Source organism: Neltuma alba, unplaced genomic scaffold, assembly GCF_004799145.2.
Source record: "Neltuma alba isolate B1F8T4 unplaced genomic scaffold, ASM479914v2 tig00005303_pilon, whole genome shotgun sequence".
NCBI lineage: Eukaryota > Viridiplantae > Streptophyta > Magnoliopsida > Fabales > Fabaceae > Neltuma > Neltuma alba.
This window is the reverse complement of record NW_021634056.1, coordinates 24,775-52,315: the sequence shown is the minus strand read 5'-3', so window position 1 is coordinate 52,315 and position 27,541 is coordinate 24,775. Positions and strand designations below refer to the sequence as shown.

General features: G+C 32.3%; 2 protein-coding genes and 2 pseudogenes across 2 annotated transcripts; all 4 read right to left on the bottom strand.

Annotated features, from left to right (window-relative positions):
- Positions 1-891: 891 nt before the first annotated feature.
- Positions 892-4,660, bottom strand: LOC114747417 (cytochrome P450 704C1-like; annotated as a pseudogene).
- A 5,281-nt stretch (positions 4,661-9,941) lies between these two features.
- LOC114747421 (cytochrome P450 704C1-like) lies at positions 9,942-15,120 on the bottom strand (annotated as a pseudogene).
- A 1,257-nt stretch (positions 15,121-16,377) lies between these two features.
- On the bottom strand, positions 16,378-19,882 carry LOC114747418 (MDIS1-interacting receptor like kinase 2-like). The gene is made up of 3 exons (XM_028935741.1): positions 18,136-19,882; positions 17,347-18,018; positions 16,378-16,736 (listed from the first exon to the last, which is right to left on the bottom strand). Exons 1-3 carry the CDS (start codon positions 19,880-19,882, stop codon positions 16,378-16,380), a joined length of 2,778 nt encoding a protein of 925 aa, XP_028791574.1.
- A 2,388-nt stretch (positions 19,883-22,270) lies between these two features.
- Positions 22,271-25,999, bottom strand: LOC114747422 (2-methylene-furan-3-one reductase-like). The gene is made up of 3 exons (XM_028935743.1): positions 25,812-25,999; positions 24,942-25,428; positions 22,271-22,716 (listed from the first exon to the last, which is right to left on the bottom strand). Exons 1-3 carry the CDS (start codon positions 25,986-25,988, stop codon positions 22,445-22,447), a joined length of 936 nt encoding a protein of 311 aa, XP_028791576.1. The 5' UTR covers positions 25,989-25,999; the 3' UTR covers positions 22,271-22,444.
- Between the last annotated feature and the right edge of the window lie 1,542 nt (positions 26,000-27,541).

The following is a 27,541-nucleotide window of genomic DNA, read 5'->3' as shown; positions in this document are numbered from 1 at the left end:
CAAAGTACTATATAAATAACTTCTTTAATCCCTTGTGAAATGTTTATACTTTCTTCCTTTATTATTATTATAAATGAACGATAGGTTAAGTTATTATTAACTTTAATTTTTCTCTTAACTGAGAAAAAAAATGAAATTTACCCACATGAATTACATCTAAGAAGCCATAGACGAGTTAAAATTGATGAGAATTTTAAATGGTGACAATCTTGAAAAATTTAATCAATACCTCACTTGCTGACTTATGATAATTAAAGACTATCTGATTAACCATTTATTATTTTAGAATATACCACTCTAATCATAAATATAAGTTACTTGCAGGGAGAAGTTTTACTTCTAAATGTAAGTAATTTGAAGCATATTTAATGTTTGTTTTTCAATTTTATCCTTATTTAATTCTCACTAAAAAAAAAGATAAAGAAGAAATAGATATAAGAATAATTTGTAAATGTAAAGATAAAGAGAACTTTGATAAGGATAAAACTGAAAAGTTTTGTCAACTTAATGCATTCCTTCATATACGAAAATGTGTTACAAATAACTTTGAATGGTACTCCCTCCGTTCCTTATTATAAGAGACAAATAACTGAAGTACGTTGATAAAAAAAACAGTTAAAATTAGTTAAGAACAATTAATGTGTAAAAAGTATAATTTTTTTCCAAAAATGCCCTCATTAATAAGGAGAGAAAGCATGAGAGAGAACAATTAAATTATTAAAAGAAAGAGAAGTGGGAGGAAGAGAGAGTGTGAGTTGGAGATAATAAATATGGGTAAAATAGTAAATCAACACAAAAAAGTAGAGACAACTTGTAAGTGTCTCTTATATATAGGAACATGCCATAAGCATCAAATGTCTCTTATAATAAGGAACGGATGGAGTATCTTATAATAAGGACCAAAATGAGCAGTATTTGATCACATTTAAGAACTTCACTTGTCAGGCATAATGTCTGGGAACTGCGCAGAGAGGGAGACCGTTGTGAATATGAAGAGTAAACATGGTCTTGTAAGTCACATTTCTGGTTTCATCTTCCAATTTAAATCTGAAGAATCGAACGAGAGCCATGGAAACTATTTTCATCTGTCTGTAAGCGAAGTCCCTCCCTAAACAGATACGAGGACCAGCCTGCAATAAAATAAATAATTAGTACTATTTTGTATAAATAATAATTAAGAAGGGAACTAAATTAACTAAAAGGTCATGAGAAAGTGAGACTAACATGGAAAGCTACAAATTTGAATGGAGATTGAGGCTGAAACGTGCCGTTTTCGAGCCATCTTTCGGGTCGAAATTGGTCAGCATCGGGGCCCCATATATAAGGCATCCTGCCCATGGCATAGGCCAAGTAGTAAATTGAATCTCCCTTGTTTATTCTGTGGCCATCTGGAAGAATGTCATCTGCTCCTGCTGTTCTCCCATTCTTGTTTCACAAAACAGAAAACAGAAAGAAAATCACCAACATGCATATGTATATATAATAATTGATCTCATATAATAATTATTGTTCTTTATTTGCATTTTATTATGAACACATGGATTAATTAATTTCAGATGGCTTTTATTAAAGGACATGAGTTACTTCTCGAGTCTTTAATGTATGAGAGCTGGTTATTAAAAGATTTTTGTTTTAGTTCTAAATATAAGAACTCAATCAATTTTATATATCTTTTAAACTTGTAATGGAGGGGTTTTTCCATCAATGATAGTAGTTTCTAATACAAATGATTAAATGATATATTTTAGGAAAACTTGCACACATTTTTTATAAATAATTAATTTGATTCATTTTGTTAATCTTTACAAATTAGTTATTTAGTTGTTACATTTTAGAAGGAGAGATCATAGTATATGATAAGAAACCAATTAAGAACCACTACCTTTGGTCCTAAATATACAAGACATACAAAGTTTATTTTGATTATACCTAAGAGTTCAATTCACTTTGTTACCCAAATTTATAATTTTTTTCTCCAAAGCACCCATATTGATTGCACATATAATAAAAGGGTTTTCATCAATGGCTAATTACAATACACATGATTAGTAAATGATATTCTAGGAAATTAAACCAGCACGTATTTGTTATTAATAATTAATTTATTTTCTTAATATTTGCAAATTAATTATATAGCTTTTATATTAAGCATGGGAGACACTAATGAATAAAGAGAAGAAGGTAACTCACAAGAGGGACAGCAGGGTATAGCCTCAAAGTTTCAGTCAAAGCTGCATGAAGATAATGCATTCTGTCAAGGCAAGAATCTGTAATATTGGCCACAAACTCATCCACATTGGCTATACTACTCATTGTTTGGTGATGACTTGAAGAATAATTAGTAACTTGTTTCACTTCTTGAGCAATCTTCTCTTGCACGAGAGGGTACTTGCACAGCATGTAGAAGAACCAAGACATGGTATTAGCACTCGTATCTTTGCCAGCAATCATGAAGTTCAGAATTATGTCCCTCAGATATTTATCTGTCATATTATTCTCTGATGGCTGCTCCTCGCTCTTCAACAAAAACCTTGAGAGTATGTCCTCCTTTTCACTCTGAAATAAAGGAAAATTGCTGAAAAATTTGCATTGCAAAATAAAAGATGTAGTTTCTGTTGAAAATGACCAAAGGGGATATCTTAAAAATATTGACACATTTTTTACGAATATTTAACTTAACTAATTTAAATTAGTTATCCAGCATTCCAGCTCTTGTATTTAGGATCATAAAAAGTATTAAGTTAATGGACTCACCGTATCTTGCTGAGACGTCAAAAGTTGTCTTTTGGTTCTGATAAGACCATTCACAAAATCATCAATTATTTTGACATTGTTCTTGAGAGCAGCTTCAGATCCAATATTGAGAAACCTCTTGATCTTCCAGAAAGGATCCACGTAACGACGATAAACGAAGGCATTAGAATCATCAAAGGCCTTCAAGAATTGGCTTCCCTCTTCGCTTGTTCCCTCCAAGCACTCCAACTCCACTCCAAATCCCGCTTTGAATATCGAGTCCAAAGTGCATCTCATCAGCGCCTCCTATACATCAAACAAGACCCACAAAATCAAAAACAAATTAAATTAATAAAAATATAAATATTGAAAGGATTAAGGTCTAAATTTCTCCCCACGTTTTCATTCAGAAGCATTGGATAATCGAAATCTTTTGTGTGCGTATTTGTCCTAAAAATTTAAAATCACAGAAATATTGTCTTGTACAGTTAAAAAATTGACTATTAAAATAGTGATATTAACCATGATATTTTTAATTGTAGAAAGCAACATTAGTATGATTTACAACTTTTTAAGGCAAATTCACACCTAAAAAACTTTCGGGTCTTGACTGAAATTTTCTAATGCAAATTTGCACCCTAACCTAATATTAAAATTATGCATATGCATTATGCAATTATTTACATTATCAGCTGCAACTTGATACTTTCTTTATATATCCACTTGATCTGCACTCTTTAAATAATCAAATACAAACTTCTAAGCACGCCCAAGTCAAAAATAGAATAAAATAATTAAAACCCAACTCTACACTTTGCTTATTCGTTATCATTATATTATATGATTATATATTTTCATCAACATAACAAATAAAATCTCTGAATCTATATGAGTATACGTATAAGTTATTCATCAGTTATACATAATTTGTTCATTTCTCCTATTTATATTATATTGATATTAGATTCAAATTCTTCTAAAAAAATTACAATGTCATTCTACACCTCTCAATTCTTCTTTCTTTAAAAAAAAAAAATCACTTTGAGACCAAAGCACTAACTAATTTGATTTATTATATACATTATTATTGATATACACCTTTAATTTAATTTCATTCGAAATATAGCAGCTAAGTAAGAGTTTATTTTGATTTTAAATATAAAATTTTAATTCACTTTCTCCTACATATTTATTATTTTTTTAAAACTAATTTGCTTAAATTATAAATTGATATATACACTAATATTATACTGGAATATTTTAAAGAGATCATGTCACATTTATTATTATTAACTAATCAACTAATTTAATTTATAGCTGTAGATTAACATCAAAACTAGCATTAACTAATTTGAGAGAAACCCAGGATTCCCCGTTTTCAAAGATTCACTGTATTATATCACTCACCTGCATATCAAATCCAAGACCAGCATTGGAAGATTCAGAAATGACCCTAGCCAATTTGGCAGCATTCCTTCTGAAAACAGAGCAACTGAAATCTCTAAGAACCCTAGTTGAGAACTCAAAGCTCGAAAGCTTCCTCTGCTGCCTCCATTTCTCAGAATCCACGGCGAAAATCCTTCCCCCAGAAGATCCGCCACAGTCTGGTGATTCCGCTCCCTTTCGGGTACGTTTCCCACCGCGTTTTCAGAACGTGCTCCACGTTTTGCGAGTCCGCCGTGAACACCTTGCTTCTCCCCGGAGCAAGAAGCCGGAAAGTTGGGTGCGATCTGGCGATTTCGGTGTGGTAGTCGTAGATTGAATTGAAGTGGAAGAGCTGGTTGAAGACAGTTCCTTTCACCGGAGGGAATTTTGGGTCTCCGATGGATTTTCCGGCGAAGATGGTGACTATGAGGAAAGTGAAGAGAAGGATGAGAGCTAAAAGAGAAAAGGCTACGAAATAAATCAAAGTGAAGAGGATGTCCATGTTTTTGTATAATTGTGAACTGTGTTGTGTGAGTTTGTGAATTAGAGAGAGTTGCATGCATATATTTGACAAGAAGCAAGTCGATGACGACATGTTTGCCTGAAAAGAAGGGGATGCCACGTGCCACATGCCACATATCACTTTATGAAAATAAATTACTGCTCTGGTCCTATTTTACGCGATATATAGAGAAAATATTTTTTAGTATTATTTATAGGATACTGAGAAAAAAATTTTATATGGATGTACAATTTTATCCTTTATTTATTATTGTGTTAACTTTATTTACATGATATATATTGTATATTAAATAGAGATAAAATTAAAAATTGTTAAATTTTAAATCAGAATTAATAAAGTTTAAGGTTTTTTTTTTGTGTGTAAAACATATTAGAAGTAACCTATAGATAGAACTAAAGAAGTATTTTATAAAATTAAAAGTTTCTATAACTTTCTATTTATTATTTAATTGCATTTTTCAAGTTTCCGCACATGTATTAAGAAATACAAGCCCACCCTTAATATAGGAACTAGATAATTAATTTAGAGATATTAAGAAAATTAGTTAAGCTGGTTAATTATAAAAAAAAAGTTTATTGACTTTTCTTAACCATCATCTTTAATCACAAGCATTAAAACTATTTCTTAATGAAACATTTTACAATCTATAGATATATTAGAAAATATCGTAGATTTGAGAAACAAAATGAATTTAGATCTTATATTTAAAATTAAATCCAATATTTAACTATCTTTTGTATTAAGGATACAAACCAGTATTACCTCTAGTTCTAAATATAAAAGTTAGTTAAAGATTTAGTTTGGTTTTAAATATAATAATATAATACACTTTGTCTCTCATATTTATTTGTTTTTCCTCAAAGTAGTTCACATGGTGATTATACTTTGTACATATTAAAAAATTTTCATTCTAAATCAATGGTATTTCAGGAAAAAAAATCTATTTATTATAAATAACTAATTTAACTAATTTTTTTTAATATTCACAAGTTGATTATCTAGCTCTTCTATTAAGGAGGAGTAGAATAATTAATATGATGGAATTCATGTTGCATTTGTAAACTTGTGCTTAATTTAGGCTATATATGGACTAAAAAATAAAAGTCTCCTTATGAATGACATATTAAGATAAATAAGGAATACACTAGGAACCACATCAATTAAAATATTGAAACAATTGGTTTTTTTTTTCCTTGGAAAAGAGAGATATATTTAAACAAAGATGGAGTATTTTAAAAAGAACTGGATAATAAGTTATTGGCAAAGAAAAAGTCAAAATCACAAGTTGGGGAACCGTAGGTAACATGACGGAAACTGCCCTATTTATTTAATGAGAGTTTTTTTAATTAAAAATAAAAGAGATTTTAAATCCAAATCAGCATTACTGTTAAAAGTAGAGTAATAGGAGCGCTATTAAATCAAAATTAGGCTGTTGACTTGGAGGTTGGAGCTGGGGTCGCATTTTCCGAGGTCCACTCAATTATTGAAGTTTATTGTTTAAAATACTAAATTAATAACGATAATGATAATTACGTCTTCTTCAAAGGTGTCGTAATAATCCTGGAATTGATTTTGATAAAATAAATATGTTAATGGAATTTAACAAAATTTTCATTTAAAAGCCTAAGATATCCTTCTTTTTTTCCTCCGCCTAAAATATCTTTCTAAATCTCAATCTAAATTAAAAAAAAAATAAAATCTGACAATGACCTCCTCCAGTAATGTGATGATGTAACGATGAACCCCTGAACCAGGTGAACTGACCGCGAGGCGTGGCCTCCAGGATAGCAAAACTCTTACAGAATTTTTTTTCGAGAGAATTGCAATAAAATTTTAAAAATAATATATAATTATTATAATGTCTTAATGACAACTGAATATAATGACAAATTTCAGAATATAAAATAACAGCTCTTCACTTGTCATTAGAACTTTTTGGTAGTTATTCTCTTGTATGAGATTTTATTACAATTCTCTTAATTTTTTTTCAAAAAAATTGCAATAAAGTTTGGGGAAAAGACAAATAAGTACCTTCAAAATATCAAAAACCCAAGAGATAGTAAATCCCCAACTACATAATGCCAAATTAGTGTTAAGTATAATTTGGGATTTGCCAATTTGGTAAAAAGACCTCATTATCTTGATTCTTTCTTCATTGTTTTTGCTCTTGCTCTTCTCTCCCTCCCTGCCCTGTTATTTCTCCTTACAAGTCTTCACACTACGACACTCATCCCTCATGGCCACTACACCTTCGGCAACAACGATTTCTTTCCTCATCAACTGCGACACCTTTATCAGCAAGTTTGTCCCACCCACCATCACGACTTTCCGTCTCCACTTCCCTCACGTCGTCATCTTCCCCACCCCACTCGTCACCGTTACTTCCCTCTCCTATCATGCTTTGGCATTTCTCACACATTCTTACAACAATTCATTACACACACGTCGACATCTTCACAATCTCCCTGTCACAAATTCATCACTTGCTTCTTCCTCTATTTTCCTTTGCCTGCAACTTCCCTCACTCCTAGTAATCAGATTATCTATTATTGGGCTTGCTGATTCATTGTCGTTTGTTATTAAATTGTAGTTAATCACATATTCATTCTAGTTATCTACTAATACAGGGGCTCACCATTGTTGTTAATGCTCAATCTAATGTGGGAAATTTTGTTACTGTCATGAAAGTCTAATTTGTATAGTTAATGATTAAAGTAAAGTTGTTAATAGCTATACCTAGCTATTTCTAGTAATATTTATATTCAATCTACTTGTGCGATATCATATGTTGTACATTGTGGAATTATTGCATTTGCTTAATTCTTATGACCCTAATGTTTTTGGTATTTTGTAATTTATGACATTTATTCAAGGGTCATCAGCAACTTTTTATATATCACATACCAAACTTCAGCAAATCACATGTTGCCTACTGGTTAGGACTATTGATAATTTTGCCAAATAGATTAATAATATTTTTATATGTATTGACAACAAGTATCCACAAAATTCATTATTGGGGAAACAAATGGCCAAACTTGGGCAAATCACATGTTACCACTTTGTTATTCATTGACAACTCTTTCATATACATTAACAATGCTTTATATGTATTGGCAACAATAATCTGCGAAATTCATTACAAGTAGCAAACTCGGGCAATCACATGTTGCCTCTTTATTAAAAGTCGTTGACAACTCTTTCATATAGATCAACAATACTTTTATATGTATTGGCAACAAATAATCTGTGAAATTCATTACAAGTAGCAAACTTGGGCAAATCATATATTGCCTCTTTGTTAGCTTTCAACAACTCTTTCATATAGATAACAACACTTTTATATGTATTAACAAGTAATCTACAAAATTCATTACAAGGGAAACCAATAGCCAAACTTAGGCAACCCCATATTGCCCTTTTGTTAGGACCATTGACAACTCTTTCGTATAGATTAACAACACACTTTAGATATATTGATAACAAGTAATTGGCAAAATTCATTACAAGGTAAAACAATAGCTAAACTTGGACAAATCACATATTGCCCTTTTGTTAGGGCCATTAATAACTCTTTCATATGTATTAGCAAGAACTTTATATGAAGAGACTTTACGTAATCTATGCTAACTTGGGCAAATTATATGTTGCCATAGTAAGTGAAAATGTATAAAGGTCAAATGAAGTGAAAATTTTTAAGTCTACACCTTGGAGTAAACTGAACAAGTGCAAAATAAGTACACAGAAAGTGGGGTGCACAAATTCATTGAATATAGCATGTTGCTAGTAGCAACAAAAAAGTAGCTATTAACAATTTCAGTGTAATAATTGACTACAAATCAAATTTTCACTGACAATGATAGAATTTTCTACATTGAATGACAAATCCAAGGTATTAAACATGTATGATTACTCAAACCTGCTATGTATTTCCTCCATTTCCTTTTTCTTAGTTCTATGTGTTTGCTTATATTTTAGACTCACCCCATAGTCTCTTTTCAATGTTGTCATTATTTCACTTGGACATTTGTCAATAAAATTCCTTACTTAGAATGGAGAAGCAGCGGACGATGAGGGAACCAGCAGAGGGAAGGGGCGGTACATGGGTGTGAGGGTGTGTAGGTCAAAGATGCGATTAGGTGGACACTTGTTGGAGCCAAGAGTAAGGAGAACAAAGCAATGGAAGTTGAAGAAGAATGAAGAAAAACATTGAAAACAAGTACCCTTTCCCATCCATCTCCTATCAATGTAGCCTTCTCTCGCATGCACCTCCTCTAACTTTACCTTCTTATCCAACAAGCACTTGCAAAGCTAGTAAGATTGTTGCCGAATGGGAAGCGAGGGGAGAGAGAGTGTGTGAGGAGATGATGGGAGCAAACAAGATTAATATTCGAATATTGATCCAACAACATTTCTAAATGCTAATTTAGTATCTGAATATTGATTTGGTATTCGTGAAATTTGAAGTATTGATTTGGGGTTTTATATTTTGAAGGTATTTATATAGGTTTTCCCTAAAGTTTTATGTGAACGAACATATATTCACAAAAAAGTTTTACCGGTTACTATGATTTTCTAGTACTTATTTTCCTTCTTTAAACCTCATTGTAATTTCTTTTTTTTTTTCCTTTTGAATTAAAAGGCAGGCACAGACAGATTCTTTAAATTTATAAGTGGGATTGAACTTGTGATCTCCCACTACACAGAAACAGCCATTATATCTGATATAGCAAAACACTAAACATATCTTAATTTTTAGTTCTGTATGTATATACTGCCTCTAGTCTTTTAATATAATATTTAGTTTGTAATTCACGTCAAACTACAATTGGATTTTATATCAAAGACTAGAGGCAGTATTCATTAACTTCTTAAACCAAAATGATCGATAGCCCCCCATTTACTAAGTTCCATTTTTAAATTCTCAGCCTCCAATCACTATTAGAGAATAGAGATATCATGACGCTAATTTACGATGATCATCCAAAAAACACCATAAAAAAAACTATAAAATAGCTTTTTGTAATTAATTGGCAGTCATTTTTACTTTTCATGACGGTTTTTTATATAAGGGGGCTTCATTATATTAATGGAAAGCAGGGAGTTAATAATTTATACACAATTTTTCATATATATACACCAGAAGGCAATAAAAACATAACACATACAGAGATGCTGCTTGGAGTGTGGTATATGGGTTTTTCTTTACAACGTCACGTTATTTCAAGTTGGCACTAAAACTTTGATACAACTTTTAGGAGTTTTTTTATTTATTTGTACATTCTTGAGACATCAATTTTATCTCTCTATCTCTTATTATTCAAGCCCTTGGGATGGCACGGATGGGTAGACCTTTATCAATATGAAGTGTAAACATTGTCTTGTAAGTCACACTCCTGCTTTCATCGTCCAATTTGAAGATGAAGAAGCGAAGAAGAGCCATTGATACTATCTTCATCTGCCTGTACGCAAAGTCCTTCCCTAAACACATCCGAGGTCCTGCCTGCAAATCAAATGAATATATCATATTTTAATTTCTCAGGTCCTAAATACATAAGCTACATAATAGATATTAAGAAAATTAATTAATAAATTATTTTTGTAGTCAGTATGTGTTGATTCTTCTTTTCTTTTTTTTATGAAGTATGTGTTGATTCTTCTAAAATGTCCCTTTTAATCATTATTGCCACTGATAAAATTCCGCGTTTAAAGAAATCATCACCACCATTAAGGATCAAACCAATCCCCTTGACCAGCTTCCAGAGGAAATATTCAATAACAATATATATGAATTGAACTAGTTTTGGTACTGATCACTTTGATAAGCACCATAAACTTATCATATCTGATCATCATATCCATATCTTTATATGGATGGTTCAAATTTGATTTCTTTTTTATTGTTTATTTATTCAAAATAATTATTTTAATATGTATAGAATCTAAAATAGAGATAATCTCTTAACTGTAATTCTTTTAAAAAATAGTTTTTCTATTTAAAAATCATTAATTAAAGATTTTAAATCTAAACTATTCAAATCATATATAGACGGTCCAGATCTGATAAGCTTAGGGTGTTCATCAAGATGATGAGTATTGAAACTAGTTATATGAAGATAGACTAACTTGTATACGAATCAAGGAAGAGAAAAATGAAGAAAGAGAGTGATACAAACATGGAAAGCTATGAATTTGAATGGGGATTCGGGTTGAAAAGTCGAATCTTTGAGCCATCTTTCGGGTCGAAACTCGCCGGCGTCAGTGCCCCAAATGTAGGACATGCGTCCCATAGCATAAGCCATGTAATAAACTCCATCTCCTTTCTTCAGTCTATGGCCATCAGGGAGGATGTCATTTGTTTCCGCAGTCCTCCCATCCTTATTTGAGAGTTACAAACCAAAACATATAGAAACGTCAATTTTTACCCCAAAAAAAAAAAGTTAATTAAACCGAAAAGGCATAGATATATCTTATATTATAGATAGAGACTATCATTACCCGACCTCATTAAAAACACAAGTTACACATTCTTGAATAAAGTTCAATCATCCTTCTAATAATCTACTACTTCCAGTACTTATATAAGATAAGCGCTAATTAACTAATTTTAGTATATTAAAAACTAGTTAATTAATTATTAGTAATAAATAGGTGTTGTCTTTCTTAAAATATCTTTACTAATAAAGTGTATTGACTAAACCTACTGTTATTACAATGACTATCTTGAAAAAATAGATAAATATGAGAGACAAAATAGATTGGATTTTATTTAGGAGGACTAAAATAAAAGTCAATAAGCTCTTATATTAGAACAGGAGGTAGTATATACTATAAATGGAAAGCCATGTATTACTAGTATTTGACTAATCTCAAATTTCGTGCGAAGAACATGCATGTTTTACGTACGATCTAGTTTATATTGAATGCTCGAAAAGTTTATCAGAGTCTTGGTGGCTTTGATGGAAATTATTAACTGGGATTGGACTCCATTGCAGGGAATTCAATTAAAACATAAGTGCAATCTCTATTATACCCATGTCATCATTACTTAAATGAAGCTGTATATTTTCTGTTCGGCACAGATCTAGAGAACTTTAATGAATTCAGGGAGATAAGTAATATAGAACTTACTACAGGAACTGCAGGGTAAAGCCTTAAGGTTTCTGTAAGTGCTGCCTGTAGATAGTGCATTTTCTCAAGAGTGGCTTCTGTTATATTGGCCACAAACTCATCGATGTTGGGTTTGCTTTCTTGTGCATTACAAGTGACATTATCTCTCACTTCTTGAGCAATCTTGTCCTGAACAAGAGGGTTCTTGCAGAGCATGTAGAAGAACCATGAGAGAGTGTTGGCGCTTGTGTCCTTGCCAGCAATCATGAAGTTCAGAATTATGTCTCTTAGATACTTATCGTTCATAGTTTCTGACTCCTTCTTGCTCTCCATCAAAAACCTAGATAGGATGTCCTCTTTCTCATTCTGATACCCACCAAAAGCAAAAGAAAATTCATGTTTTCATGTTCGTTTCAGAAATAATCTTCCTCAAATATGGAATCAACATTGAAAAATACTCCTTTTGATCATAAATGTAAAAGCTATATAGAGGAGTTTGCTTTGGTTTTAATATAAAATTTTAATCTATTTTTGTCTGATCTCTTAAATTTATAATCTTCCTATTGATCATACATAGTTAAAAAGGTTTTTCTTTAATCAAAAAAGTAGTTCTCAATGCAAATGATTAAAATGAATGCAATAGACACATTTTTTTATAAGGGTTAAATAACATCTAGTATCCTTTCACCAATAAAAAAAAATTAAATCTAGTATCCTAAAGTATTTTTCTAATAGCACTTAATATCTAGATTAATTTTTTGCTCACTCAGCACCCTAAAATATTCTTTTAGTAACACTCGTTATCCTACAAATATTTTTTTAGTAGATCGTTTTTTTTTAATCCAGCATGTTAAAGAATAGATTTTTCAAATATCACTAAGTATCCTAAATTTAGGGTACTCGTTGCTGCTAGGAAAATACTTGATGATAAAACTTGCATCAAAATACTTCAGAATGCTGAGTGCTACACTAAAACATATTTTATGGTGCTGCTGGATAAATCACAAATTAGTTTAAAATATTGAGTGCTCTACTGAAAAAATAGGATGTTAGGTGCACCTTAATCGTATTTTTTTTAATGAATAACTAGTTTAACTAATTATTTTATTCTCTGATGTCAATCAAATTCCTTCTATCTGCTCTTACAGAATCCGTTGCACTATCGGTTAACTTGAATATGGGTAAGAAGACTACCTTTCCGTACCGACAAAAGCATTAGTTATCGGGCCAGATTCTATATTTATGATAGAAGGGAATATAATTTTAATACTTTTTTAATTCTTAATGTGAGACCTAATTAACTAATTTAAGTATATTAAAGATATTAGTTAAATTGTTATTGAGAAACATCCTAAGCATTTTTCTCAATTCTTTTCCTCCCTTCCTCTCCTACTTAATTGTTATTGAGAAAATATCAATAGGGTTAATTTGAAAAAAAGATGAAAAACTTGTAAAATATGTCTTACATGTAGAATCAATATCAACTCCTTAATTAGGTTCTAGATTAAGGACTACAAGTAAACTTACATGATGTTGGTGCATTGCCAAGTGATGTCTCTTGGTGGCGATGAGTCGATGAACAAAACGATCAATGAATTGGACATTTTGTTTGAGCGCAGCTTCAGAGCCAACGTTAAGATATCTCTTGATCTTCCACAATGGATCCACAAAACGCCAATAAACCAACGCATTTGACTCATCAAACGCCTTCATGAATTCGCTCCCTTCTTTGCTTGTTCCTTCCAAGCAATTCAGTTCCACTCCAAACCCTACTTTGAATATCGAGTCCAACGTGCACCTCATTAATATATCCTACAAAAACAACACACTCTATATATGTATATCCGCAGATTTATGTGCGCGTGTATCTCTTTACATAAATGTCAGAGAGAGAGAGACACACACACACAACTGAAACATTTTTTCAGAGGTGTTGAGCACTGTAAAATATTTTATGATTTACCCAGCACCTAAAAACATTTGTAGTGCAATTTTGCTCTCATATTAAGGTGCTAAACACACTTAGAAAAATACCTCAATGTGCTAAATAAACAAATCCAACACCCAAAAAAAAAACTTGAAAGCATTGGATGAACCTTAACTCTTAAAATTAAATTAAAAATTTTTTTGATATAAAAAATTAAATTAAACTATAATTGGATCTTGTGAAACTAATTATCCCCTTTATGTATGTTATGGATATATATATATATATATATATATATATCTGTGTGTGTGCATGCATGTCTTGCTATCAATACTAAGAGTGCCGGCATAAGAGTAAATCATAACATAGTTCCTTTGTCTGCAGTTCATACATATTGAATATATATGTGCAATTTTCCTAATCATTAAAATTTAGTATAGATCATTTATATCCTATTTTTTGGTTTTAATATTTTTTATTCTGAAGGAAGAAGATAAAAAAGCTAAATTTTAAAACCACTATCCTAAAAAGATAATTTAAATAAAAATTTAAAAATAATTAAAAAGTCAAATTATCTAAATTAAATCCATTAAAACCATATAGAATTAACTAAAAATGTACACGCAATAACATGCTGAAGGATGTTTACCTATTAAACGCACACATAATGAAATTTTGACTTCGACAAAGCGGCTAAGGAGATGTTATATCTGGATTCACTTCTTTTTGAGGGAATAATATTCTAACCCTCCTCTTTTCTCTTATTTTCTTTCCAAACTTTCCAGGAAAATATTTGAAGTTTAACCCCAAAAAAAAAAAAAAAAGACCTACCTGCATATCAAAACCAGACCTTTCTCAGAAAATCCCGAGACAAGTCGAACCAATTTAGCAGCGTTGGTTCTGAAAGCAGAGCTACTAAAATCCCTAAGAACTCTGGTGGAGAACTCAAAGCTCGCCAGCTTTCTCTGCTTCTTCCATTTCTCGCCGTCCACCGCGAAGATCCCTTCTCCGAACAGATCCCTTAAGATTTCCTGGTCGTACTTCCCCTTCGAGTACTCCTCGAATCGCCGCTTTAGAACATGCTCCACGTTCATCGGATCGGTGGTGTAGTGCTCGCTCATCCCTGGACCCAGAAGCCGGAAAGTTCTTAGGGTTCTTGCTGTCTCTGTCTGGTGATCGAAGAGCTTGTTGAAGTAGAAGAGCTGGTGGAACACGGTACCTTTCACCGGAGCATATTCTGGGTCTCCGATGGACTTCCCGGCGAAGAGGGACGCCGCCAGGAAGAGGAGGAAGGTTAACAAGAGAACAAAAAAGAAGACAGACGTGAAGGCCAAAACCCAGAAAAGGATGACCATTTTTGTAATTTCTGTGCTTGTGAAAGAGAAGATTATTATGTTTTGAATGCTTATTTGCAGAAAAGAGAAGGATATACAGAGAGAGAGAGAGAGAGAGAGAGAGAGAGAGAGAGATTTGGATTTTTGTCGAATAGAAAGAATGGTAGAGCAAATGGAAGAAGACGAAAGTGTGATTAAATTAAGTTCTTTCTGCAGAATATTTTATGGGGTGATATGGGGACTTATGTTTAAATATTGTAAAAATTGGACGGGGATTTCAAGCTGGAATAATGATAGAAACATAACAATTAAATAAAAACTTGGAATTAACGTCAAACTTATATAGCTCAGTCTTAAAAGATAGCTATGCATGAACGTTTCAAGATTGTTATCAAGATAGCTTAATTTAATCTTCAAAAATTACTTTCTGTCGTGTCATCTTAGCTTCCCTGTTTCATGTGCCCTTATACTTAGCCTTTTGCTATTGGCATTTAGCAAACCCACTCTTTTAGAAGTCTCTTGTTAATCAGATCTTGAAGATGATATATACGTGTATATATATATATATATATATATATATGTATATATATGTAGGCAAGCCATTTCAGTTTATAAAAGAAAAATAAAAAATGCCACTTCTCGTTTTTATTATCTCTCCAGCGCATAATCTTTAAGGTGCAGCAAAAGACTTTTTTTTTTTTTTGGTGTTACAAAAAGTTTAACTAAAGAGTTATGGAAGAACGATATTTATGTCCTAAAATAACAATTTATTGACAGTCAGATCTCTGATTTTTTTTTTTTTAAACATGAGTTGTAAATATCAATTCAGATGGTTGCGAAGAGAAATTTCAGTTACAAATTAAAAGTTATATTCGAAACTTAATTATCTGCAATTGAGACTTATAAGTTGTAAGCATCTGAAACAACATTTGTAGCTTATATTCTAAAAATTATAAGGAACCTAACTATCATTAAATCGATCTTTTGGCAGCATTAGTTTTTAAAGTAGAGCAAAAGAATAAGTTGACTTCAATTTTGAAACATTCTGATTGCACCATTTTAATTCCTACATTTGTTAATGTTAATATCTAGAGCGTACAAATTATATATAAAGTCAAATCCACAGTGAATAACATATGCAATAGCATAAACATTTAATACAAATTACCAAGAGGACTTCACATTATAGACAAAAGAAAATGTAAGGTAAAGAAAGTAATTATATGTTCTTCCTGTCCTAAATATAAGGCCCATTTTGTAACGTAAATTTTATTATAAAATAGATTTTATACTTAGAAGCAGAGGAGTATTAAAGAAGTTAATAATTAAACTTTCATGAGTAGTTGTCCAATTGTGATTTTGTCGACCTGGCTCATCGAATATGGTTTAGGCCTCACAAGTTCCAAACAAACTTGTTCCATGGTTGGACGAAAACGTGGATCTTCATTCAAGCAAGAAAGTGCTATCTTTGCAATCAACATCACTTGCTCAACAATTAGGTTTGAGGGCGGAGGCAGCCGATGGTCCAACACATCCTTAAATGGCATGTTATTATAGGATGTTGGAATCTCTGTCAAAGAATGAATTAGCTCCCCAGGATGTCTTCCCATTAGGATTTCTAATGTGACGACACCAAAGCTATAAATATCACATTTTTCATTCACGTGCATTGTAAACGCAATCTCTGCACCATGCATGTTAAAGTATTAGAATACTTTACACAAACACTGCCTCTGATCATATATATACTCCTGATCCATAATATGAGTCGCTGCTTCTAAAACAACAGTTTGTCGGTTTGGTCCAAAATAAAAGTCATTTGAAAAGTCATTAATGCTTATATATCTCTCAATTTTATCATCACAATAATTAATACTTAAATGTGACTCCTTGTATTTTTTCTCACAGGCGCTTATATTGTGGATCGGAGGGAGTATATAAGATATATGGTTTTTTCGCATACACATAGTTTTATTTGTGAGATACACTTAAAGAATGTATGAAATTTAGACAACTTTTTCTATTTTTGTCTTCATTGGTTACGTTGAGTACACTCTCTCTCTCACTTCTTTTTCTACTCATTATCTTTCTCTCTCAAACTCCCTCTCTTATTCCATAAATAAGAGTATTTTTAGACAAAAAGTATATTTCTTACATATTTGTTATTTTTAATCAATTTTTTTATTGTAATTATTTGTATCTTTTATATAGGATAGAAGGAATGTGTGTGTGTATACTGCATTTCATAAAATAGTAACAAAGATGCTAGGCTACGAATAAAGGGAGGGCCTCACCTGGAGCAGTATAACCAAGGGTACCAGCGAATGATGAGGTCATGTTGTTTGAGTCAAGATCTAGGAACCTTGCTATTCCAAAGTCAATGACATGAGCTTCTTGAAATTCCGAATCTAACATTATGTTCTTGCTTGATATGTCACGATGGACTATAGGGCATGAGAGACCATGATGCATATGGAATAATGCATCAACCACACCTCTAACCACATTCACCCTCTTATCCCAATCAAGTATAATTGCTTGCTTATGATTTTTCAAAATCTTATCCAAGCTACCACCTTCTAAGAACTCATAAACCAAGAACGATAGCCGTGAATTTGAAAAGAACCCAAGTAACTTTACTATATTACGATGTTTGATTTCAGTCAAAGTTTCAATTTCCCTTGAGAATGCTTTAAGATTGGAGAGATTTGTATTACAATTTGGATGAAGTTTCTTCACAGCAAAAAATTGACCTTCAAATAACTCAGCCTTGTAAACATTTCCTTGTGCTCCCAACGCAATGAGATATTTGTCATTAGAATCTTCTGTGACTTCAATAACTTTTTCATGCAAAATTTCCCCATCAAAACACCATATGGAGAAAAGACTCTGAGTTAATCCTTTGTCATCTTCACGCTTGGCATTCTTTGATTTTCGAATTACAATACAGAAAATTCCACCCGCCACTATCACCAAAGCAACAAAACATAGTAATGATATCAATAACAACTTCTCTTTTTTATTCAAATGACCTTGTTGGTCATTCTTATGTTCAATGCGTAGTTCTAGGCCAGAGACATTACCACATAAACCTGTGTTGTTCCTCACTGCATCAAATGTAATATTTCGAAAGGCAAGAGTATTTGGAAGAGGTCCTTCCAAATGGTTGTATGATATGTCTACAGAAGTTAAACTTGACATGTCATCAAAATGGGGTGGAATGGTACCTGAGAGATTATTATGTGAAATGTTCAAATTTTGTAGCATCTTCAGTGTTCCAAGTGCTGCCGGTATTGTTCCCGACAACATGTTCTCACTAAGATCAAGTTCTTGAAGTGCCTGCAAATGACCAAACTCAAAGGGAATGCTTCCTGTAAATTTATTTTTGCTCAAGTCTAAGAGCCATAACCTATAAAATCCTCCAAGCTCTTCGGGGATTGAGCCAGTGAAATTATTATCTGACAACATCAATTCTTCAAGTTGATTTAGTGACCCTATTTCTATTGGAATCTTGCCTGAAAATCGATTGTTGCTTAAAGAAAGTCTACTCAATAAGGTCATCTTTCCCACTTCCTTTGGAATTTCTCCTGTCAATTGATTTGATGAGACATTAAATTCCCCAAGTTTGGTTGCCTCTCCAACTTCTGGAGGTATACTTCCAGAGATATTGTTGTTGGAAATCCTAAGTGATGTGAGATTATAGCATTTTCCCCACGTAGATGAAATGCGGCCATAAAATTTATTGCCACTCAAATCAATGTATTTCAAATTTGGGTACACACCAAAGTCACTTGTGATATTTCCAACCAATCGGTTGTTATCAAGTCTAAGTCTGATAAGGCTAGAGCAATTTTTCAAGGTTTTTGGAACTGGGCCAGTGAATTTATTCGCACATGCAGTGAAATGTTCAAGTAATCCACCAAGGCAAACCTGTTGTGGCAAATGGCCAGTGAAATCATTCTCGCTAAGCTCTAAGTTTTTCCAGTTTGTAAGATTATTCATCTCTATTGGAATGAGCCCACCCAGTTTGTTCTTGTTCAGATCAAGGATCTTGAGATGAGTTAGATTTCCTATGGAAGCTGGAATAGTTCCGGAAAGAGAAATATTTCCAAGCTTGAGATTTTCTAATTTGATCAAGTTCCCAAAAGAAGATGGAATTGGTCCGTGCAAATTGTTATTTGACAGTTGCAAACTGATGAGAGAATGGAGATTCCCAAACTCAGAAGGAATGAGACCCCACAGATTATTTCGAAAGAGAGAAAGATATTGCAGTTTGGTCAAATTTCCTATTGCAGAAGGGATTTTGTCGTTCAAGAAAGTGTTTCTTTGCAAGGCAAGCACTGTGAGATCAGTCAGCATTCCGATCTCTCTGGGAATTTTTCCTGTGAGATTATTCACACTAAGAGAAAGCATGTTCAGACTAGTCAAGGCTCCTATTTCTCGAGGGATAGAACCACTCAAGAAATTATGACTCATATTGAGCGTAAGAATTCTACAAGCAGACAAGTTACCAATCTGGCGAGGAATAATCCCAGAAAACTCATTCTGACTGATATCTAAAGCTTGGAGTTTAATAAAAGATGAGAAGTTGAGACTGTGAAGTGTACCTTTTATCCCCAACCTGGTAAGATTTATAATGGAGACAGACATTGATTCATCACATGTAACTCCTTTCCAGTTCCTGCAAGGATCTGTTCCATTCTTCCAAGAAGACAAGGTAGCTAGACTGTGATTCCCAAGGGTGGCTTTCCATTTTAAAAGAGCGTTTGCTTCCTCACTGCTAGCGAGGGATGAATTAGAGAACAGCAAAGTACAGAAGAAGAATGTCATAGAGAGAATCTGTCATAAGGCCAGAAGTGGATAAAGAGCTGAATCAGCCTTTTTGAACGTGAGCACCATGATGACTTGGCTATAAGTATTTTAACGTTTAAATGAAATGAAATCACAGAGAAGATAATGAATTTGAGTGTGTGAATGGCGAGTTTGGGGTCTGTTTATGACAAAGATAAGCTTCTTTACAGCTCCAATAATTGCATAGTGCAAGAAAAGTCATGGAGGTGATATTTTCCAGATTTTTTTTATTTATCCACCAAAAAGACAATAAGAGAGAATTGCTTACTTTTCAAACTTTGAGGCGTTTGAAAATGTCATAGATAAAACTCTTCTCATATATTTATATATTTATGTCAAATATAAAATCACTTTTAATACTGATCTGTACAAACGTTGGAGTGGGTGTGCGGGTGAGGACATTTATTAACCCAAAGGACAGCAATAGTACAGTGCATTGCTCTACTTTTCAAAGTCATGGGGTCTATGTTGAACAGTAGTCGTTATCTGTACTATAGCTTAGTTCCTTGTCTTTGCAATATCGCGCTAATGCTGAGTTGAAGTTCCTATTAGGAGTGTTCACTCGGGACCGGGACAGGCCCGTCCCGGTTCCGTCCCGGTGAACAGTAACGGGACAGATTTTCTGTCCCGTGTCCCGGCCCGTCCCGGGGTTGTCCCGGTCCCGGTCGGGACGGGACGGATCCGGGACGGGACCGGGACGTCCTGAAATTATTATTTTTTAATTTTTTTTAATTTTTTTAATTTTTTAAAAAAAAAATCTGATTTTTTAATTATATTTTTTTGAGCTTAAATCTTATAAAAACATCTTTTTTATTTGTTTGGGCACTCTTAAACAAAAGCTCAAAATATTACATATAATAGTTATTAAAAACTCTAAACAAAAGCTTTTAACACAATAAAAACTTGCTAAAAATTCTAATCATCAATAATCTCAAATCATTAACAAATATAAAAACTCTAAATAAATATATCCATAATTCTATACAATAGTCTCAAATCTTTAAAAAATATGAAAAAATGATATTATATAAAAAATTAAAAAAATTAATTTTTTTTTTAAAAAAGGAACCGGGACGGGACCGGGACGGGACGACCCCGTCCCGTGTCCCGTCCCGTCCCGGTTTGTCCCGTCCCGAAAAATTTCGGGACGGATCCGTCCCGTCCCAATAAGACCGGGACCGGAACGGGCCGACCGGGACGGGCCGGCCTTGAACACCCCTAGTTCCTATTATTTGTGACAATTTAGAAAATTAAATTATTTAGTATTTACAAAAAACAGATATACATATGCAGTGTTAAATAGCGTAAAATTAAGTTAAATTATATATATTAATAATATCAATGAAATTAAATTAAATTAAATACATATATTTAGGGGATGTCAACAGCAACATAGCCAAATATAATTTAGAAAATTAAATTATCTAGTATTTACAAACTGAATAAGGTTCAAGTCCCCCATGTTTTGAATAGTTTTTTTTTTTTTTTGGCCAAACCATGTTTTGAATAGTTAAAATATTAAATCTCAGCCTCTTTTGTCTAAAGATGAATATGAGATTTGAGTTGAGGTACGAATTTGTTCAAAAAGTTTTCATTTAAGAGTAATACGTTTTTAGAATTTTTTTAAATACAAATTTGCCTTGAAAAGCTTAAAATCGTTGCATTGTTACCTACTACAGTTAAAAATGTTAATAGTTAACGTCATTTTTTTAAGGCCAATATTAGTTTTTAGGCAGTAGGAAAAATTGCTACAATTTTAAATTTTCAGAACAAATCTGCACATAAAAAAAAACTTAAAAAAACCTAACATCCTTGTGCGAAAATTTTCAAAATAAATTTGCACATGAATCCGGTAGGATTTTGTTAAGCAAAGAAGGAAGAAGAAAGGATTTGCTTCCCCTGAGTTGTCGTTCAAGCAAGTGTTATCCTTGCAATCATTACTTCCTCAACGGCAAGGTTTCAGGGTGGAGGAAGCTGCTGGTTTAGTGATTAGGTAAATTTTGGTTCACTACATTACAAGAAACTAACCCATTTCATTATATTCAATTCCGATTGGTGTTCAACAGTAAGTCCTTTTTTGGGTACACACAGTACATCCTTGAATGAATTTTCCACGTGCAATTTTCCCCCATATATAACGACCCAATCTCCCTTTGGGCCGGCATTCAAGGCCTTCTCTGTTATTTTAACCATAAAATGGGCCCTAATGCCCAATGTTTTTCCTAGGCTTTCTCATTCATGAATATGGATTTAGCCCAACCCAAATGAACTCCATTAATTCAATTTCACTCATTCTTTATTTCTCCAAAAACTGTTCTTCATCAAGCCTTCGGACAATTATGAGGTAAAATAATCTCAAAAGCCCACTGTTTAAAAAGGATATATTATTACCTTAGGTAAAAAGTACAATGTATATTTGGCTATTAAAATTACAATGAAAGCCATTTCCCATTTTTATATATAGAGGAATAATCAATAACCATCGATAGCAATTAATTAATATAATTTATAATTTATAAGAGAAAAGTGGTGTTATTATTGTCAAGAAGGGAAGTTGGAGATGACGACTTTTCCCCAAGCTCGTCCGGTTTCAAGATATCGAAAAGCTTCAACGACGTCGTTAAATGCAAAGGGACCTGTGGGATCAATCACAGCTTTGAGCTTGCCACTCTCCAAACATGGCCTTAGTTTCTCCAAGACTTCCCCAGAAACTGTCAAGCTTGAATAAATTGCTCTTGGATGCGAGGGAGGCCATGTTATATCCACAATGACCCCTTCATCTTTTGCTGCCACATGCGAGTTCTTACTATCACCTGAAATATTATATTATTCATTAACAGCAACTTATCTTAGTAGCAACGTTCCTGATCACGTCTGAATGAGGTCACAAACTCAAACTTGATATTAACATGTTTGTGTGTTTTCCTATATTTAAATTGTGTTATATATATATATATATATATACTCTTTTTGTCCTATTTAAATGGTTTTTCTTAGTTCTATTTACAAGTCACCCCGTTAAATTTTTAAGATAAACCTACTATTTTATCATTCATTTATTATAGTGTAGATAATTATTTTTAAAATGTATATATTGAAAAGTTGTTATATTTCAAGAAAGAGTTAAGAAATGAAATCCTTGTTAAAATCTTAGAAAATTGTTATAATTCACCCGCAAAATTTCTTTTAATTGATGTGGACCACACAGACTAGGCAAGCTCCGTCGCAAAAATTTTTTTCCTCAACTACTTTGGTCATGTGTGCTGTCTGCCTAATATTCACGCGTACTTATATATATATATATATAATAATCCATTAATAGGAGTATTAGATAAAGGTAGAATAATTATATGAACCATATTGCCTATATCATTCATTAAGGGTAAAATAATTGAGGTTGTAGTTCATTTGAAAATATAAGGAATTGAGACTAATAATAATAATAATAATAATCATAATAATGGTATGACTAATTGTGTCATAAACAAAATCAAACTTATCCTCAATGTCTTCACTACTGTAAAATATGTTTTTTACGGCGATTTTTCTACACCTATTGTAGTATATAGCCGGTGCAGAAAGCATAATTGGTGATAATTTCATTGACAAGAAGCAAGATTGTGACTTTTTACCTTGGTTAAACAATTGCTCTATATTAGTTAAGGCGGTGTTTGAATTATTTTTTGAAAATAATTTTACGAAATCCAAGGTAAGTATTTGAAAAACGTTTTGTTTTAGTTTATGTAAAAAAATTTTTTTAAGTGCTTATGAGAGTTAACAATAATCGGTGTAGAAAATCCCTTTTCCAGGTCAATTTGGATTTTCTACATCGAGGTGGATAGTGTGATTTTCTTTACTGCCAAAAGTGAAAGGTATTTTTTGTTTTGATTAACCTTTTTTTATGCCGGTTGGCAAAATCGGCGTAGAATAGTTTGTTCCTGCATAGGTTCAATAATTAGTTAGACTCTCTTTACACCAATTGAAGAAATGGTTTTAAAATACCTTTTTAACTTGTTTTAAAACTGCTTTTCTTCATTAGTGCTTCCTATTGTCTTGTTAAAAACTGTTTTGGAAATAGAAAAAGGAAAAAAAATGCGAAAGGGAGATTAATAGAAATTAATGTTTTGCTCTTGGGAAAGTTTGTGTGAATGTTAAAAAATGAAAAGAAAAGCCATGCAATTTCAATAAAATCGTAAAATTCTTACAATTTACTCTCCAAATAATTCTTTTAGTTGATATGAACCATATATATCGATATGATTGTTAATTTTGTCTCAAGGGAAAACGACATAAAAGCACCATGAATCTGAAAATACTATCGAGACTCCAAATTATACCCTAGTCACTGTAAAGTTTTTAATTAAGAATTAGTTTGAAAATAAGTTTTTATAACTAAACGCTTGATTTGAAATATGAAAAAAAATGAAACGACAACAATTTAATAAGTAACTAGTTTAGCTTATCAAATGATAAATTAAGATAGCAACAACTAATTTTACTTCTGCATTAACTAGTATTAATAGGTTGTTAAATATCAATAATAACGACAATTTAATAAGTAACAAATTTAACTTATCAAATGAAAACATTTAAGATAGTGATAGTTAAGGCTTTTATATATAATTTTGCTAGAAAATTTAATCCTAGACTAACCCCTAGAAACTTCACGGTGATTAGGGTATGTTTGGGATCTCGAATTGGGCTCAGATTTGCAAATTTGAGGATATATTTTTGTGCTTTTTCTCCCCCGTTTTCAAAGGAATTTTTTTAAAAAACAAAAATAATACTTCTTCAATTCAGAATCCGAAACTAAGAATTACTATAAAAATTGTTGTGTTTCTTTCTAAGTGTTATCAATTGCTATTAAATTATAATGCATAAAATTAATTTAGAATTTTGAAATTCAAAAGATTTTTTTTTTTTGGATTTTCCCGTTTTTAGAACCTCATGTGGTTTTAAAAGAAAAATTAAATCCAATAAATTATAAGGGTATGATGATTGAAGCTAGCTAGGGAGATAAAGTCATAAAAGAACTTACCAACTGTGTCGTAGACAAAGTCAAACTTGTCATGAATGTCTTCATAGTTTGTTTTCCTATAATCGACAACCTTATCAGCACCCAGCTTCTTCACAGACTCAACTTTAGGAGCACTTGTTGTGGCCACAACACAAGAAGCTCCATACAAATACTTAGCCAATTGAATCACCAAACTTCCAACACCGCCTCCTCCACCTACCACAAACATGTTCTGCCCTTCTTTAAACTTTCCGATTTCGAAGCCCTCCACCGCCGTCTGAACCGCCAACGGCAAGCTCGCCGCCTCCTCGAACGAAAGGCACTTCGGTTTCTTTGCAACTAAACTCTCTTCCACCACTATCAACTGTGCCAGTGTTCCAAGCTGTTTCAATGTTTTTCCATTGTTGAAGTCTTGGATGTTACCGTAGACTTCGTCGCCGATCTTGAATTTTGTAACGGCAATACCTTTTGCAATCACCACTCCTGCCATGTCACATCCTGGGATCACCTGCAATTGCATGTAATTACAACAACAACAAAAATTACTAAAGGGACATACACTAATGACTTTAATCACACTTCTCTCTCATCTCTAATATATTGAAGGTGAAAAGAGAGGAAAAAGGAAGTTTAAGCTAGTATATATGTGTATATATATGCATGCATGTGATTGAATCTCTTGCGTATTTTTAGTTGAAAATGATCTGATTTGTAAATATTACTAAAATTGCTCTTCTACTTTTAAGCACAGTACCATAACAGGCAATTCAAAACTGAACTGATCTGGCAAGTTCAGGGACGTACTTTAAACCTCACACATATAAAAGATTAAAAGAAATAACAAAGTTGAAGTTCAAAAATATGTGAAGGACTTGAATTTTAATTACTCACGGGAAAATCTGAAGGAAAGATGGGACGTTGACGCCTCTTGCAATCAATCGGATTCAAAGAAGCAGCTCGAACTTGAACGAGCAATTGGTTATGTTTGGGAGTAGGACACTGAATATTATTGCTGAGCTTAAGCTCTTCCACGGAGCCATATTCTTCGTACACCCAAGCTTTCTGCATTTTTCTTGTGGTTCTCAATTAGAGCCCAGCCTCATCAGTCTATACATATATATATATATATATATAAAACCAGACTGTGGTCCCCGCCCCTAAAGCACCATGATTTATTATGAATGGTATTACATCGGGTTCTTAATATATGAGCTAGTTGAATATTCAATTTGGTCATAATTATAATATCTCAATTCACTCTGTCATCAATTTTGTCTCCAAATAATTCCTATATAAGGTGATTGGAGATGTTAAGGAGTCTAAATCAAGGGGTAGTTTCAATACACATGATTAATAAATATATTTTAGAAAAAGAAATATTCATTTATTACAAATAACGAGCCAAATTAGTTACATACTTTTTTTTTATTGAGGACGGGAGGTAGTACTTACTATGGACACACTAATACAAGAATTAGCTTAGGAATTGGATTCGGTGATGAATATAAAACTTTAATCTACTTTTTCCTCGTAATAAAAAATTTAGATGAGTTAGGGCTTGAGGACTTACTAGGGTTAGGATATGCCTCCATGCTAGACTTCAATCTATTTTGTCTCTCATATTTAGCATTTTATCTCAAAATAATTTACCTAACTTGTTTTGATTCTAAAAATATTTTAGGAAGTTCATGTTGTTATAATTGATTAATATATTTGATTTTTTTTATCTATATAAATTAATTAAGTAGCCCTTATGTTAAGAACTAATAGAGTATCATTTACTATATTTTTTTGGAAAAGTTAATCTGTGGTCTTTATAATTTCTCTAGTGTTTTCTTTTTTCAAAGTCCTTCTAGGCGATGACTTATGAATGGACTAGAAATTCTGCATATATGTGATAATTCCCTTAAGGAGATTTTTTAATCAAGTTCTTTCTAGTGTTTTCTTTTTTTCAAAAGTCCTTCTAGGCAATGACTCATGAATGGAGTAGAAACTTCTGCATGTGATAATTCTCTTAAAGAGATTCTGTTTCTATCAATAATATTGAAATTCATGACTTATTACAGTCTAACTTAAGAAGTACAAGTCATTTCCTCCCCCCCCCCCCTTTCCAAGCAATATTAGTTTTTTATGTGGCAAAAGGAGAAATATTGGTTATTGATATTTACATACTTGCTTCTGCAATACAACTTTGTATCATTATATATTTATCCCATTTAAATTTGTTCAAAGTATGGTTTAATTATATAAATATACATATGGTGGTAAAAAAATTATATATATACATATAATAAACTTCAATACACCTTTAAAAATATATTATAAATATGAAGAAAAATTGAATAATGTTACAACTTTATCATAAAATATTAGTAATAGCAAGGTCTTTAATCCACTAACAGGGTTGGATCTAGTGATCAACCAAAAAGGCTTTAATTTCTCATGATACAATGAACTAAGCTTTAAATTCTTGCTGGCGAAAAGTTCAAAGTTAATATCCGATAATGTTTTAAATAAAATTGGCTAATTTCTTGCACCGCAAAGAGAAAAAGGAAAAAGGGTCTTGGATCCGCTACAACAACGTGATGGGTAAATCATTTTTCCATCGGGATCCGGAGTGA

What these genes read in the sequence shown, in the direction of transcription:
- LOC114747422 (XM_028935743.1), bottom strand. Translation starts at nt 25,988, where the DNA reads ATGCAGAAAGCTTGGGTGTACGAAGAATATGGCTCCGTGGAAGAGCTT. An exon ending in TCTTTCCTTCAGATTTTCCC is followed by an intron (nt 25,429 to 25,811) that starts GTGAGTAATTAA and finishes ATGCAATTGCAG; the next exon opens with GTGATCCCAGGATGTGACAT. An exon ending in CTTTGTCTACGACACAGTTG is followed by an intron (nt 22,717 to 24,941) that starts GTAAGTTCTTTT and finishes ATAATATTTCAG; the next exon opens with GTGATAGTAAGAACTCGCAT.
- LOC114747418 (XM_028935741.1), bottom strand. Translation starts at nt 19,882, where the DNA reads ATGACATTCTTCTTCTGTACTTTGCTGTTCTCTAATTCATCCCTCGCT. An exon ending in GAACAACACAGGTTTATGTG is followed by an intron (nt 18,019 to 18,135) that starts GTAATGTCTCTG and finishes CTTTGGTGATAG; the next exon opens with TGGCGGGTGGAATTTTCTGT. An exon ending in CCTTGGTTATACTGCTCCAG is followed by an intron (nt 16,737 to 17,346) that starts GTGAGGCCCTCC and finishes TGCATGGTGCAG; the next exon opens with AGATTGCGTTTACAATGCAC.